Below are 12,379 nucleotides of genomic sequence, written 5' to 3'. Positions count from 1 at the left end.
AGTTTTCAGAGTTCTACACATGTTCTGGATATAGGTCCTTAATCAGATACATGATTTGCAAATATTTTCTCCCATTCTGTGAGTTGTCTTTTTACTTTCTTGATAATGTGCTTTAAAACACAAAAGTTTTTAATTTTGTTGGAGTCTAATTTATTTTCTAATTTATTTTTTCTCTTGTTCTTGTAGGCAATTTTGTACAATATTCAATGGCATAATAATTCCTTTTGGTTGAATTAATATATGTCCTTGAATATTTTTTTTCCCTGAAAACACTGTAGCCTTAGTGGTATTAACAATACAGTATATTGTTTTATCAAGCTTCTCATTAATGTTTGTTAAGTATGCAAGTATCCAAGTGTTTCTAATAATGAAACAATGAGGATAGTCTTTGGAAACATCCCTATTACAAGATTATATTTCCATTTGTTTCCTTTAAAGTCATAATTTAGTTTGTGTGCTCTAGAGTTTGGGGCTCAGGTGGGGCGCCTGGGTGGCTCAGTCGGTTGAGCGACCGACTTCGGCTCAGGTCATATCTCATGGTTTGTGAGTTTGAGCCCCGTGTCGGTATCTGTGCTGACAGCTCAGAGCCTAGAGCCTGCTTCTGATTCTGTGTCTCCCTCTCTCTGTGCCCCTCCCCCACTCATGCTCTGTCTCTCTCTGTCTCAGAAAGAAATAAACATTAAACAAAAATTTTAGAATTTGGGGCTCAGGTGTAGGAATCTGAAATGGGATGGGAAAAAGTCAAACCTTATAGGTAGTCTTTCTCCATAATGTCCTTCATAAATAATGTCCTCATCATCTCCCCCCTCTCCCTCTCCAGCTGTAGGATTTGTTTTGATTCTAAGGTGTTGAATGTGAGCACTGAGGCAACCAGTACAATATTTTAATGCAGTGATGGCAGGAATAATAAAAACCTTTTGTAGTTGCTATTTGGGGATACAGAAAGGTTATAGAAACTTTATGTGAAATTTATAAATAATAATAGCTTACATTTATTTAGTACTTAATGTGTATTAAACACAAAATATTTTTATGTATGTTATCTGAATGAATTTTCACAACAGGTCTTTGAGGTAATTACTACAGTATTCTCCATTTTCACATGCAAAGAAACTGAGGTATAGAGAAGTTAAGTAACTTGCCCAAGGTTTCACATTTATTAAGTTTCAGAAATCAGATTCATCGTCAGACAGCTTTATTTCAGAGCCAAGTTTTATTTTTTTGTCATTAAAAAAAAGTTTTTAATGTTTATTTATTTTTGAGAGAGAGAGAGAGTGTGTGTGAGCAAAGGAATAGCAGAGAGAGAGAGAGGGAGACACAGAATCCGAAACAGGCTCCAGGCTTTGAACTGTCAGCACATAGCATGAACGGGGCTCAAACCCACTAACCGCAAGATCATTACCGGAGCCAAAGTCGGATGCTTAACCAACTGAGCCACTCAGGTGCCTCTCAGAGCCAAGTTTTAAATCATAGCCCCTATATTGACAACTTTAAAACTTCTGCACTCTTAATAGTAAAGGATAACAGTAAGGGTTAAGTAAATGTCTTCTCTTGCTTTAAAAAAAATTTTTTTTTAACGTTTACTTATTATTGAAAGAGAGCATGTGCAGGGGAGGGGCAGAGAGGAAGACACAGAATCCGAGGCAGGCTCCAGGCTCTGAGTGGTCAGCACAGAGCCCGACGCAGGGCTTGAACTCACGACCCTTGAGATCATGACCTGAGCCGAAGTCAGACGCTTAACCACTGAGCCACCGAGGCGCCCCTCTTCTCTTACTTTTATTTGCTGTAAACTTTTACAAGAAATTATTTCTTACTCATTGAATAGTTTTGTATCTTTCTCCCTCCTGAATAAGGTAGAAAAGTCTATCCTTGCTGCAGTGTTGTTAATTCTTTAATGGTCATATATTTCAGATCTCAGTGGGAAATGGAGAAGCATAACCTGGAAAGCACAATTAAAACATACTTAAACAAACTGAATGCAGAAACTAGCAGAGCTTTAACAGCTGAGGTAATACATAAATACATAAATACATAAATAAAGAGAGAGAGAGATGGGGTTGGGGAGGGAAGTTTTCCTTGTATACTAGTATACTAAAGAATTGAAAAAAAAAAACCTTATTTCTGAATAAACAAATAAGTCATCTTAGGACCAGCCAGAAAACATAACTCCAACTTTTGTGCTCTTTGACTCATTGCAATTTTGTACATGATTACTTCATTGTTGATGATCTTATGTTGTTTTCCTCCCCCAGATGACTTCAGGAGATTGGTCTGCTTCAGTATATATAGGAAATACACACATTTTGGGAAAATTCTCATGAAGCCAGGTCACTAAGCCAAGTTTGTAAGAATAACATTTTACTGCTGCTGGAGATAATATCTCCTTTCTTTGTTAGTTCCCATGTAGATCTTCCCAAAACACATATACATCATACACTCCCAATTTCAAATATCCAACTTACCTTCTAGACCCCCAGAATGTCACTCACAGTTTGTTTTAAGTTAACTTAGAACACCACAACTAGGGTCTCTTCTAAAAGATATGTGATTGATTATCTGTATGGATGTAATTTTTATTTATAGATATTCAAACTTGATATAAAATGTTTTATATCAAACGCTGTAAAAATTTTTAGAGAGTTCACTAACATTAAAAGGATTATATATCTTCCTACCTCTGTCATGGGTGAGCTCTATTCTTTAGCAGAATAATTGGGAATCTGGAGGTCAACAATCAAGGAATGATACCTGAACCAAAAATAATCTGGAGAGTAAAATGCTAGCTATAACTGAAAAATCAAACCCTCAGATTACTTTAAGAGCTCAAGTTTGTATATTTTGTTTCTCACTACTTTTACTCAGAAAGTTTCTTTCTGCTTGCATGATTAATTTTATAAACCCTTAATGCTGTCCAAGAATATAATCTACTTTCAGTGAATATTGAGTGATTACTGAGAAAAAACAGAGGCCAAGTAACCATGCAACAATAATGGTGCAGAAAGAATTCCTGCTATGGGGGAGACATTGGACCCATTGACCTCCCAAAGTCCATTTGGACTGCATGCTCCTCCTGTGTGGTCTTATTATTTTCTGATCCCTTCCTCAATTAACAAAACAAAACAAATAGCAGGATTCTTTTGAGTTTTCTTAAACTTTGCTGCATAGTAGAGTTACCTGAGAACTTTAAAAAATCCTAGCACTCAGGCTCTACCTGGTATCAATTAAATTAGAATTTCTGGGACGAAGGCACCATTTTTTTTTAAAGTTTCTCAGATGACACCAGGGTATGTTCAAGCTTGAAAAACTAATGTTCTGGAATGGTTACCAACTCAGTAACCGTTGACTAAAAAAGTTAGAGTTGCAGAATTAGAGTTTTTCTAATGTATTATGGATGGTCAAGAGACTCAGGTGCTGGAAGAGATTGAAAAATAGCTTCACCTTTACTAGAAATGATTTAGAAAACAACGTGTTCATTTACAAGGACACCTTCAACTTCTTTGTCTTTCTCTCAAAAATCTGTAGGTGTACTTCTTACAGTGTCGTAGAGATTTTGGTCTGCTCCACCTAGAGCAGACTGAAAAGGAATGCCTCAGCCAGCTTGCCAGGGTGACTCACATGGCGGCAAGGTAACATTTTACTCTTCCTTAATGCTTCTTTATCTCAGAGATACTAACAAGAGGTTTGAGGTCAAACATAATCTGTGTTTTACATGTAAGACACCAGAGTCTTTGGAGTAAACAAACCCTTATTTTTTTTAAACCTCAAAATTCCTTTAGTCACTTTGATACTTTTGCTTGGTTGCTTTTCCCGAAGCACTGAGAAATCTGAGCACAGTAATAGCTGCGGACAAATTTTTCCCTTCCCCTGAAGTGAAGTAGATGAAAAATCTCAGAAACATGCATCCAGACTAGATATTTACAAAACGGGGTGGATTCTAAGTGGAAAACCTTTTTTCTAATAGATTTCTCTTCTAATGCTTGATTTTATATACTTTTGGAATACACTGAGGGAAAGATCAGTATTAACACCTGAAATCCTAAGTTAAAGCCAGTTTCTTCCTGTGTGATAATAAGTGATTTTTAAATTTGGGGCAGGTTGCATGAGACTGTCCTTAAATTTATAATTTTATGGAGTATACCTTCATGCTTAAAGAATTAACTAAATTAGAATTTCTGGGACCAAGGCATCATTTTTTTAATGATGATCATTTTAATGATCATCATTATTCTTCAATTCTAAAGAATCAGAATCTCTGATGTTTAGCAAGATTCCCAGGATATACTGATGTGCATTTAGGTCCGGGAAGCACTGTTGTAAGTGATCAGTCTATCTTTGCTTGCTAGAGGGAGAAGGGGCACTCTATAAACTAAAATATTATCAAGACAATTTGTATAAGATGATCTCAGTGATAACTTATTCTGCTCTTTTAAAACTGGTGTGCTGGGTGACACTGGGGTGGGGATATTTTAATAGAGCCTTTTGAAAGGCCTCATGAAATCTCTTCTAGAGATGGCAGACCTTCCACACCTCAAAGCTGTTCCTACTTTTTTTTTTTTTTTTAATTTTTTTTTTCAACGTTTTTTATTTATTTTGGGGACAGAGAGAGACAGAGCATGAACGGGGGAGGGGCAGAGAGAGAGGGAGACACAGAATCGGAAACAGGCTCCAGGCTCCGAGCCATCAGCCCAGAGCCTGACGTGGGGCTCGAACTCACGGACCGCGAGATCGTGACCTGGCTGAAGTCGGACGCTTAACCGACTGCGCCACCCAGGCGCCCCAAAGCTGTTCCTACTTAAGTCATCTGGTGGGCATGTTTGGCAGAGCTGCTGTGTTTGTGTAGTTTATGCACTGCATCGAGGCAACAGTCTAATTCATCCTCGCAGAAGAGGTAGTTCTTTCTGATTTGCCCTCCCATAAGGGTATCTTTTAGGAATTTGCACAAGAGCTGATAGGCCACCTATGGCCCTGGGATGTCAGGGCTACTGTGAAGATAGTCTAAAACCTGCTTCCAAGAGGACTCAGCATCTGGAAGGATGCTCTTGCTTTTGATGGCTAGGGCATTTCCCTGTTCGGCCTTCTCTGCTTCCTTACTTCAACAGAGGGATTCCTGCGTAAAGATTTCATATGTCCTAAAAACTATTGCCACGATAGAAAAACACTTGGTGTTGTGGAAGCAGAAGTTGTATTTGCTCTTGAAAAAGAAAATATATTCCCCGTCTTTGTTTTATTTTTAATAACAAAACCCTTCCATACAACTTTGTGCCCATTTGAGGTAATTGTTGGTGTCGGAGGTAATTTTGTTGCTGTTTTATATTATTTACATACATGCTAAAGAATATAATGGAAATTTTTAGAGACCTATGTGGTATATAAAAAGAAAGAATTTTCTCTTGTGTCTCCTTTCCTACATCAGTAACCTGGAATCACTTCAGTTAAAGGCTGCAGTAGAGAGTTGGAATGCCATTGTAACAGACGTTAGAAATAAGATTGCATTCCTCAGGGTAAGTGCTGAAGTATCTTTAGAGTAAATTGAATGTTGTAGGAGGTATATATATAAAGAAAACATGTAACATTAACAACAATTACTGGAGAAATTTAAGGAAGAACATGTTTTTTTTCAGTTATTACAATTTATGCCTTTTTAAAGTTTGAGATCGATATTTCCATGTAGTTGATTGTAGACAGAATCGTAGGCTAATACATGTGGGTTTTTCAGGTCTTTCAAGTCCTTCGTACAATAAAGGAACTCAAAAATTGTGCTTCACACCTAATTTTCCTAGAATTCCAAAGCTGATTCTGCTCTAATCAAAAATAATTGTCATAACTTGGTCTGAGTAATTCTGTGTTTATATAATTAAAAGGACAATCAAGCAGACCTGTCTTGGTTTTCAGTCTTAGATTTTATGTTCTTATTCCATAATGCGAAATATTTATTCATTATTTAATAGAATTAGGACTATGCTTAACGTAATCTAAAGAGGTAACCTACTGAATATTTAATAATTTCTTCATTTGGCCTTAGGATATTTTTGTATTTATATCTTCAGGTAAATATATAATGTTCAGTGTTTTGTGATTTCACAACATTGCTAGCAAAACAATGACATTTAATTGTGACAACTGCCTCAGAGCATTACCTATTTGTCCAGCTTTTCCGGTGGCCGTCTTGACTGTTTCTTTCCAAGACTCTTGTTATGAGGTCTTCAGTGATGCTTAGCATTTCTGTTGGGTTTACTCACTGACCTCACAAGAGCAGCTACATCTTTGTCTTCTTTCATGCACAGGTCTTCTGTGTGAAGTTTCTAATGTTTTATTTCTTTTCTGGTCTCTGTGGGTTGTTTACAAAATAATACTGTGAAGTAACAATGCCAAAAACTTGAGAGTATGTAGTTAAGCTTCAGAGATTGGAGTCTTAGTTTTGGCAAAATCCATGACGATAAAACAAAGGTATATATAATACTAGAGAAAACTAGAGGTATAACTCTGAGGTAAACAAAATGTGGATATTTAATGAGTATTCCATAAAATTTCCCCTCCAGTTTTTAAAGTGAACATTTGCCAAGTAGCTCAACTCTTCGTTACAAATACTGTTTTCCCATATTTATCAGCCCGATATTACTTACAGCTTCTTAAATCTTTAGACACTATTCACTTTATATCAGTGATTCCCATTTTGGGGCTGAAAATTATGGAAATACTGAAGAATTATCATAGGATCTGTGAATTATGTGTCTTTGTACCTTGCCAGTACATTTGGGGATAGTGTGTTATAGAATTACTTTATGTCAAAAATCGTTTTTATGTTATTTCTGACATAATTGGTTGAGAATCACTGTTGTGTGTTTTATTATTCAAAACTGCATCGAGTATTCCCATATGCTATTTCTTTGAGGTTTATTTTGCGCTAAAATATTGTTTCTCTTGTTCTACTAGACACAGTACAATGAACAAATTAACAAGGTGAAGCAAGGGTTTGCCTTGAGTACCCTACCTCCAATCCAGCTTCCTCCACCACCACCTAATCCTGACATACTGGTAAGAAATGGGACATTTTGAAAAATTGCCATCTCCATCTTGATGAAGTGCTAAGGGCTATATGTTTAATGTGTGTTCAAACTAGAATAGGCACATACTGTGCATATTGTTTGTAATTATGTCTATTCCTGCTATAGTATTTCCAGATGATATAACTAGTTGACTGGCTTAGCCACGCCAATACATAGGTGTATCACTGGATTTTAGTGATGTATTTGGTAGCTAAAGAGGTAATGTATTCTCATTCATCCTGTCAATCTCACCTGTAAGGTAAGAAAAAACTGATGGATGGGCAGAATTCCCAATGCTCTCAGGTTACCCCTAGATGACTAAACCATCTCAGTATAGTACCCTAGCAGTTTAGACTTCACCCCTCCACTTCTACTTTGAACATTCTGTTCCTTAACTTTTATCCCTATTCTACCTTTAGTAGCTTCCGTTTATGCCCCTTTCCTGCTTATTGCTGGGAATCAGTGAGTCTCAATCAGCTATCTCTCTGTTGGGCTATTTATATTATCCTTCTGGGAAACATAGTACCTTAACCCGATAAATTCACACAGCTTTTCAAAAGACCTTTCAGGAAAGAACCATTAGGTGATCATTTTTATTATCAAAACACATCTGGGAATAGGAAAAGGAGTAAGGTGTGAGATATTTAGTGGCCAGTCATTTTCAACCCCAGCACTTCTGCTTGTAGTAGAACTTTGAAAATGTTATTTCTGTAAATAGTTGAGTGTATCAGAGAACTTGAAAATTATGTGAATTGTGTGGAGTTACACTGTGTTTCAAAAGCAGAATCCAAAGCTAAAAGCATTATATGGTGTACACCATGGTCTTTAGAATGCAGTATTGCCTTTTATATTTTTAGTTCAGTTTTTATAGGAACACTACATTATGAACATTATTATTCTAGGCTTGGAACTTCATCATACTCAATTACCCCGATAAGAAATATTATATGCAAATGATGGAGAAATCCAAAGAGTCCTTGTAGTTCTACAGGAAGTAACACATATGCTTGTATGATTTCTAGAAACTGCTTTCTGCCCATTTTCAAACTACCACCTATAGGTTGTAGTTAAACTCTCCGATAACTCTAAATGTAAAATGGCTCCAGAGACTCCGAAGCCACATACAGAGTTTTCTTTGAAGTTTCTTGAAACCAGATCAGCACAAGCTGTCTGATACCAGTGATAACGCCATAGCTGACATATGTAGTTAAACTTTGACCTCTAGATCCTCATCACTTTGAAGGCTTTCTTATGTCTGATGGGGCTTAACCCAGGTTTAGTCAAGGGAAAACCCCACTGGCAGTTAAGCTCTGTGCGTCCTTCTGCTAACATCTGAGAGGTACATGTGTATCTTTTGTGCTTCCTAACTAGCATCACCGCTGTGTTTGATCAAAACGAACAGTTGTGTTCAAGTGCAAGCATCAGCGACCGCTAGACATTAGTGGAACAGTTTGAGAGTGCAAATGCTAGAAATGTAACGATGCTATTTGCCGTAAGTTAAGATTATTCAATGGAAACATACTAGAGATCTGGGTTTAAGTCCTAACTCTCTGAATAACTATGTTATTCTTGGAAAAATCAGCTATGCTGGACTTTGTTTTTTCCATGTATAACACCAGGAAATTATACTAGATGACCTGGTTACTAAAATACATCTATGGGTATGTATGTAAGTGATGAATCACTAGATTATATTCCTTAAACTAATATCACACTATATGTTAACTAGAATTTAAATAAAAACTTGAAATATACATACATACATACATACATACATACATACATACAAAGAGTTCATCTATCTCTGAGATTCTAGTATTATAAAGAATAGTCAACAAGCTTTAAATGTATAGTAGTCTAACCTGAGAAATCTGAAATAAGGGGTACTCTTCCCAGTTTAACCCAGTATTTTTTATATGTTTTTATTATATCTTGGGTTTTGTACCCTGGCTATCTAATTCTCCCAAGTAGTATTAGGTAGTGGCTGTCTGCAAAGAGAGCAGGAATACTGACTCATACCCACCATCCGTTCATTCTTTAAAAACTTTACATTATGAAAATTGAAACACAAAAATAGAATAGTATAATGAACCTCTGTGAACTAAGAGAGCCAACATTTTGTTAATCTTGTTTCATGTCATCCTCTTCTTCCTACTGGGATATTTTAAAGTACATATCATATAATCTCATCCATGTATACTTCATCCTAAAAGATGAGGATATTATTATTATTGGATATAATGATAACACCATTTTTCTTACCTAAGAAAATTAAAAAATTTAATATCTAATATCCATTATCCATTAGATATTATTATTAGATATAATGGTATCACCATTTTTTTAACTAAGAAAATTAAAAATTTTAATATCTAAAATCCAGTTAAAATTTATATTTCCCAATTGCCTTAAAAATGTCTTTTTCTTACCTAATTTGCAATATTTCCAATTTGATTTTAATTACTCTTTTAATAACTTATTTTTAAAAACAATTCAAATAAAGTTTAAACTTCGCATGTGGCTCATTGTTCTTTAAATCTCTAGCAGCTACCCTCCCCCCTCTCTTTTACTCATGTCATTTATTTGTTAAAAAAGTTCAAATTCCCACATTATTGATTTAGTTGATTGCATCCTTGTGATGTCATTGTACATGTTCTGTTTTCTATAAACTGTTGATTAGATCTAGACGGTTGCTTAAAATCAGGTTCAGTATTTTTAGCAAGAGTACCTTATAGACAATGATATACACAGTGTCTTTCCTTTAGTGCTATTAAATAAGAATCCGGTGTAAACCTCATGTATTCATTTTATTGTTCCCTATTAATCTATGATCTGTGTTGATGTTCATTTTTTTTTCCAATTCAAAAAATATTTGAATTTCTGTTTATGCCAGTGCTAGACTTGGCACATAGTAGAAACTTAATCTGTCCTCTTCTGTAGTCTAGTCAGTAAGGTATCCATCCCATTGCTAGATGCTAAGAAGGGCTAGCTTTCCACAGCCCCCTGGAAGGTGCAGTAACACCTATAAGCGTGTCTACAAGTCATTGTAAGGGGGTTTATGCCCCAGGCCCACTGCACTTCAGCTTTCTGCTCTCATTGGAGCTAACCATAAAGTCAAAATCCATCAGGTGATACAAGTTCCCTGCAATGCGTAACCAAGGAAAGTAATATTTTCTATAGTCAGCTTTGGTCCTTTATAATTTCTGAATATCAGTATTATTCATCAATGTGGACAGTACTCATTGAGGAGCCTCTTAGCATAGTCCTATATTATTATAGTTGGGAGGGAACTTTAAAAATTACTTAACCTAATAACCCTCTGCTTTATAGATTAGTAACTTGGCATCCCTGGTTACCCAGCCAGGTAGAAAGAGAGACTAGAACTCACTTCTCTTCTCTCTCTGCTCTTTTGTATATTCACTACCCTTCGCTTTTCCAAAAATGCGTACATTTAACTGTTATGACAACACCAATTCTAATGCTAGTGCTTTGTATCTAGATTTCAAATTGTTTTCCCCCAAACATTGCTCTATGAATTTAGATCATTGCCTATTTAATATATAAATGTATTGGGTTTTTGTTTTTTTTAACCTTTTCTATTTTAGATGCAGCAGTTCTTAGGAAGACCTCTTATGAAAGAATCTTTCTTTAGACCCATACTCACTGTTCCTCAGATGCCTGCCGTTTGCCCTGGAGTCATCTCTGCACCTGGCCAACCTAGAGCTCCGCTGGTACAGATCCCTTTTTGGTGGAATAGTTGTTATCACCACAGTAGACTTCGTGAATGAATGTGTTCTGTTTATTTGATAGGTGGTGATGGTGGTGGTAGTAGTGGAGGGGAGGATAGCTGAATGACAGGTGAATGAATAGTTCCATTTGAAGTGTTGTGCTAAGAGCTTTCCATATATTATTTTGTTAGCTGATACTGGTTTAGCTTCTGGAGACAAAGATAAATACCTTTTTATAGTAGACAGTCCTTATAGGATTTTATAGTTTTGCTTCTATAATAGCAACAATATAGGGTGGATTAATGTTTTTAATAGATAATTTATATTTAGCATGTTTGATGGGTAATTAGAAAGCAAAGAAGCCAATTCATAACAAAGTTATGCCACAAAGCTAAAGAAAAAACTTTATTTACACAAACATACACACACATATGTATAGTAGCACACAAACAGAATATAATTTGCATCACCTTGGAATATACTATAAAGTGATGAATCGTCCTCCTAGCTACAACTAGCCAGATAAGCCTTATCCAAACCTGAAGAGGCAATAGAGAAAATTTAAATGACCAGGATTATTAGTTGTAATCTTGGCAAAGGTAAATGTTTTTTAATAAAAAAAAATCTTGTCCCAGAAGATTGATGTTAATTAAGGAAAATTCTCTAATCTTGACTTTCCATAAGCACATTCTTATCAGTTTTTTATACCTATAAATAGTCTCCCTTTGAAATATATAGTCAGATGGACTCTTTATTTTTGCAGAGGCTGACTCTGCTAATAAATATGTACATAGACCTTAACATGTTAACTGAGTACCACATCTCTTTATTCCCCATGATATCACAGTGTTGTTCATGTGGTTTGCTCCCCCATCATTATATTAAAGATAGTTTTGTGTGTGTGTACACACACACACACACACACACCCTTATTGAAAACTTTGAAGTACCTCAACCTAATAAGATTATTTTCTGATTCCTGGGGAAAAGGTTGACACTAAGGCAAACCCAGATGTCTGGGCAGTTTTCTCCTCTAAGTAGGCTTTGTAGGAGTTACTTCAGTAGCTGTTAGTAATTGCTAATCTTTCATGAGTAATCTTATATTTGAAAATAACCTGTAAAGCCTTAGGTAAAAGTTGTCATGTTTATAATTATCCTAGTAATCAGCTAAAAGTGTTCACTTCCTGATATTAATTAGAATCTTAAAGTTTCTAAGAAGAAATGCCATAACATATGGCAAAACTGATGGTTTCATGGCTCAGAGGTGTCACTACAACTTGCATACCACCTTTGTCTGTAACATTCATGAGACATGGGGCAGACATTCTAGTAGTGGTCTCATCTTTATTTCTTTGAAAATTCAACTATAGCATAAACTACTTTTATAATTAGAAAAATCATAAAAAATGGAAATGCAAGGTAGTGCAGCCACTCTGGAAAATAGTATGCAGGTTCCTCAAAAAACTAAAAATAGAACTACCCTATGACCCAGTAATTGCACTACTAGGCATTTATCCACGGGATACAGGTGTGCTGTTTTGAAGGGACACATGTACCCCCATGTTTATAGCAGCACTATCAACAATAGACAAAGTATGGAAAGAG

The 12,379-nt window shown here is 35.8% G+C and overlaps 1 protein-coding gene across 13 annotated transcripts in view; it reads left to right on the top strand.

Moving 5' to 3' along the window:
* The window catches only part of DZIP3 (DAZ interacting zinc finger protein 3), a 131,879-nt gene that overhangs the window by 79,341 nt on the left and 40,159 nt on the right, over nt 1–12,379 (top strand). For all 13 annotated transcript variants that reach the window (XM_058731487.1, XM_058731490.1, XM_058731494.1 and 10 more), the window contains 5 exons: nt 1,912–2,008; nt 3,523–3,626; nt 5,414–5,501; nt 6,934–7,035; nt 10,652–10,777. In XM_058731487.1, the coding sequence (XP_058587470.1) occupies nt 1,912–2,008; nt 3,523–3,626; nt 5,414–5,501; nt 6,934–7,035; nt 10,652–10,777 (517 nt within the window). The remainder of the gene's footprint in view (nt 1–1,911; nt 2,009–3,522; nt 3,627–5,413; nt 5,502–6,933; nt 7,036–10,651; nt 10,778–12,379) is intronic.

The sequence above is a fragment of the Neofelis nebulosa genome, chromosome 5, assembly GCF_028018385.1.
Source record: "Neofelis nebulosa isolate mNeoNeb1 chromosome 5, mNeoNeb1.pri, whole genome shotgun sequence".
NCBI lineage: Eukaryota > Metazoa > Chordata > Mammalia > Carnivora > Felidae > Neofelis > Neofelis nebulosa.
The sequence above is the reverse complement of the archived record's forward strand: the minus strand, read 5'-3'. Positions and strand labels throughout refer to the sequence as shown.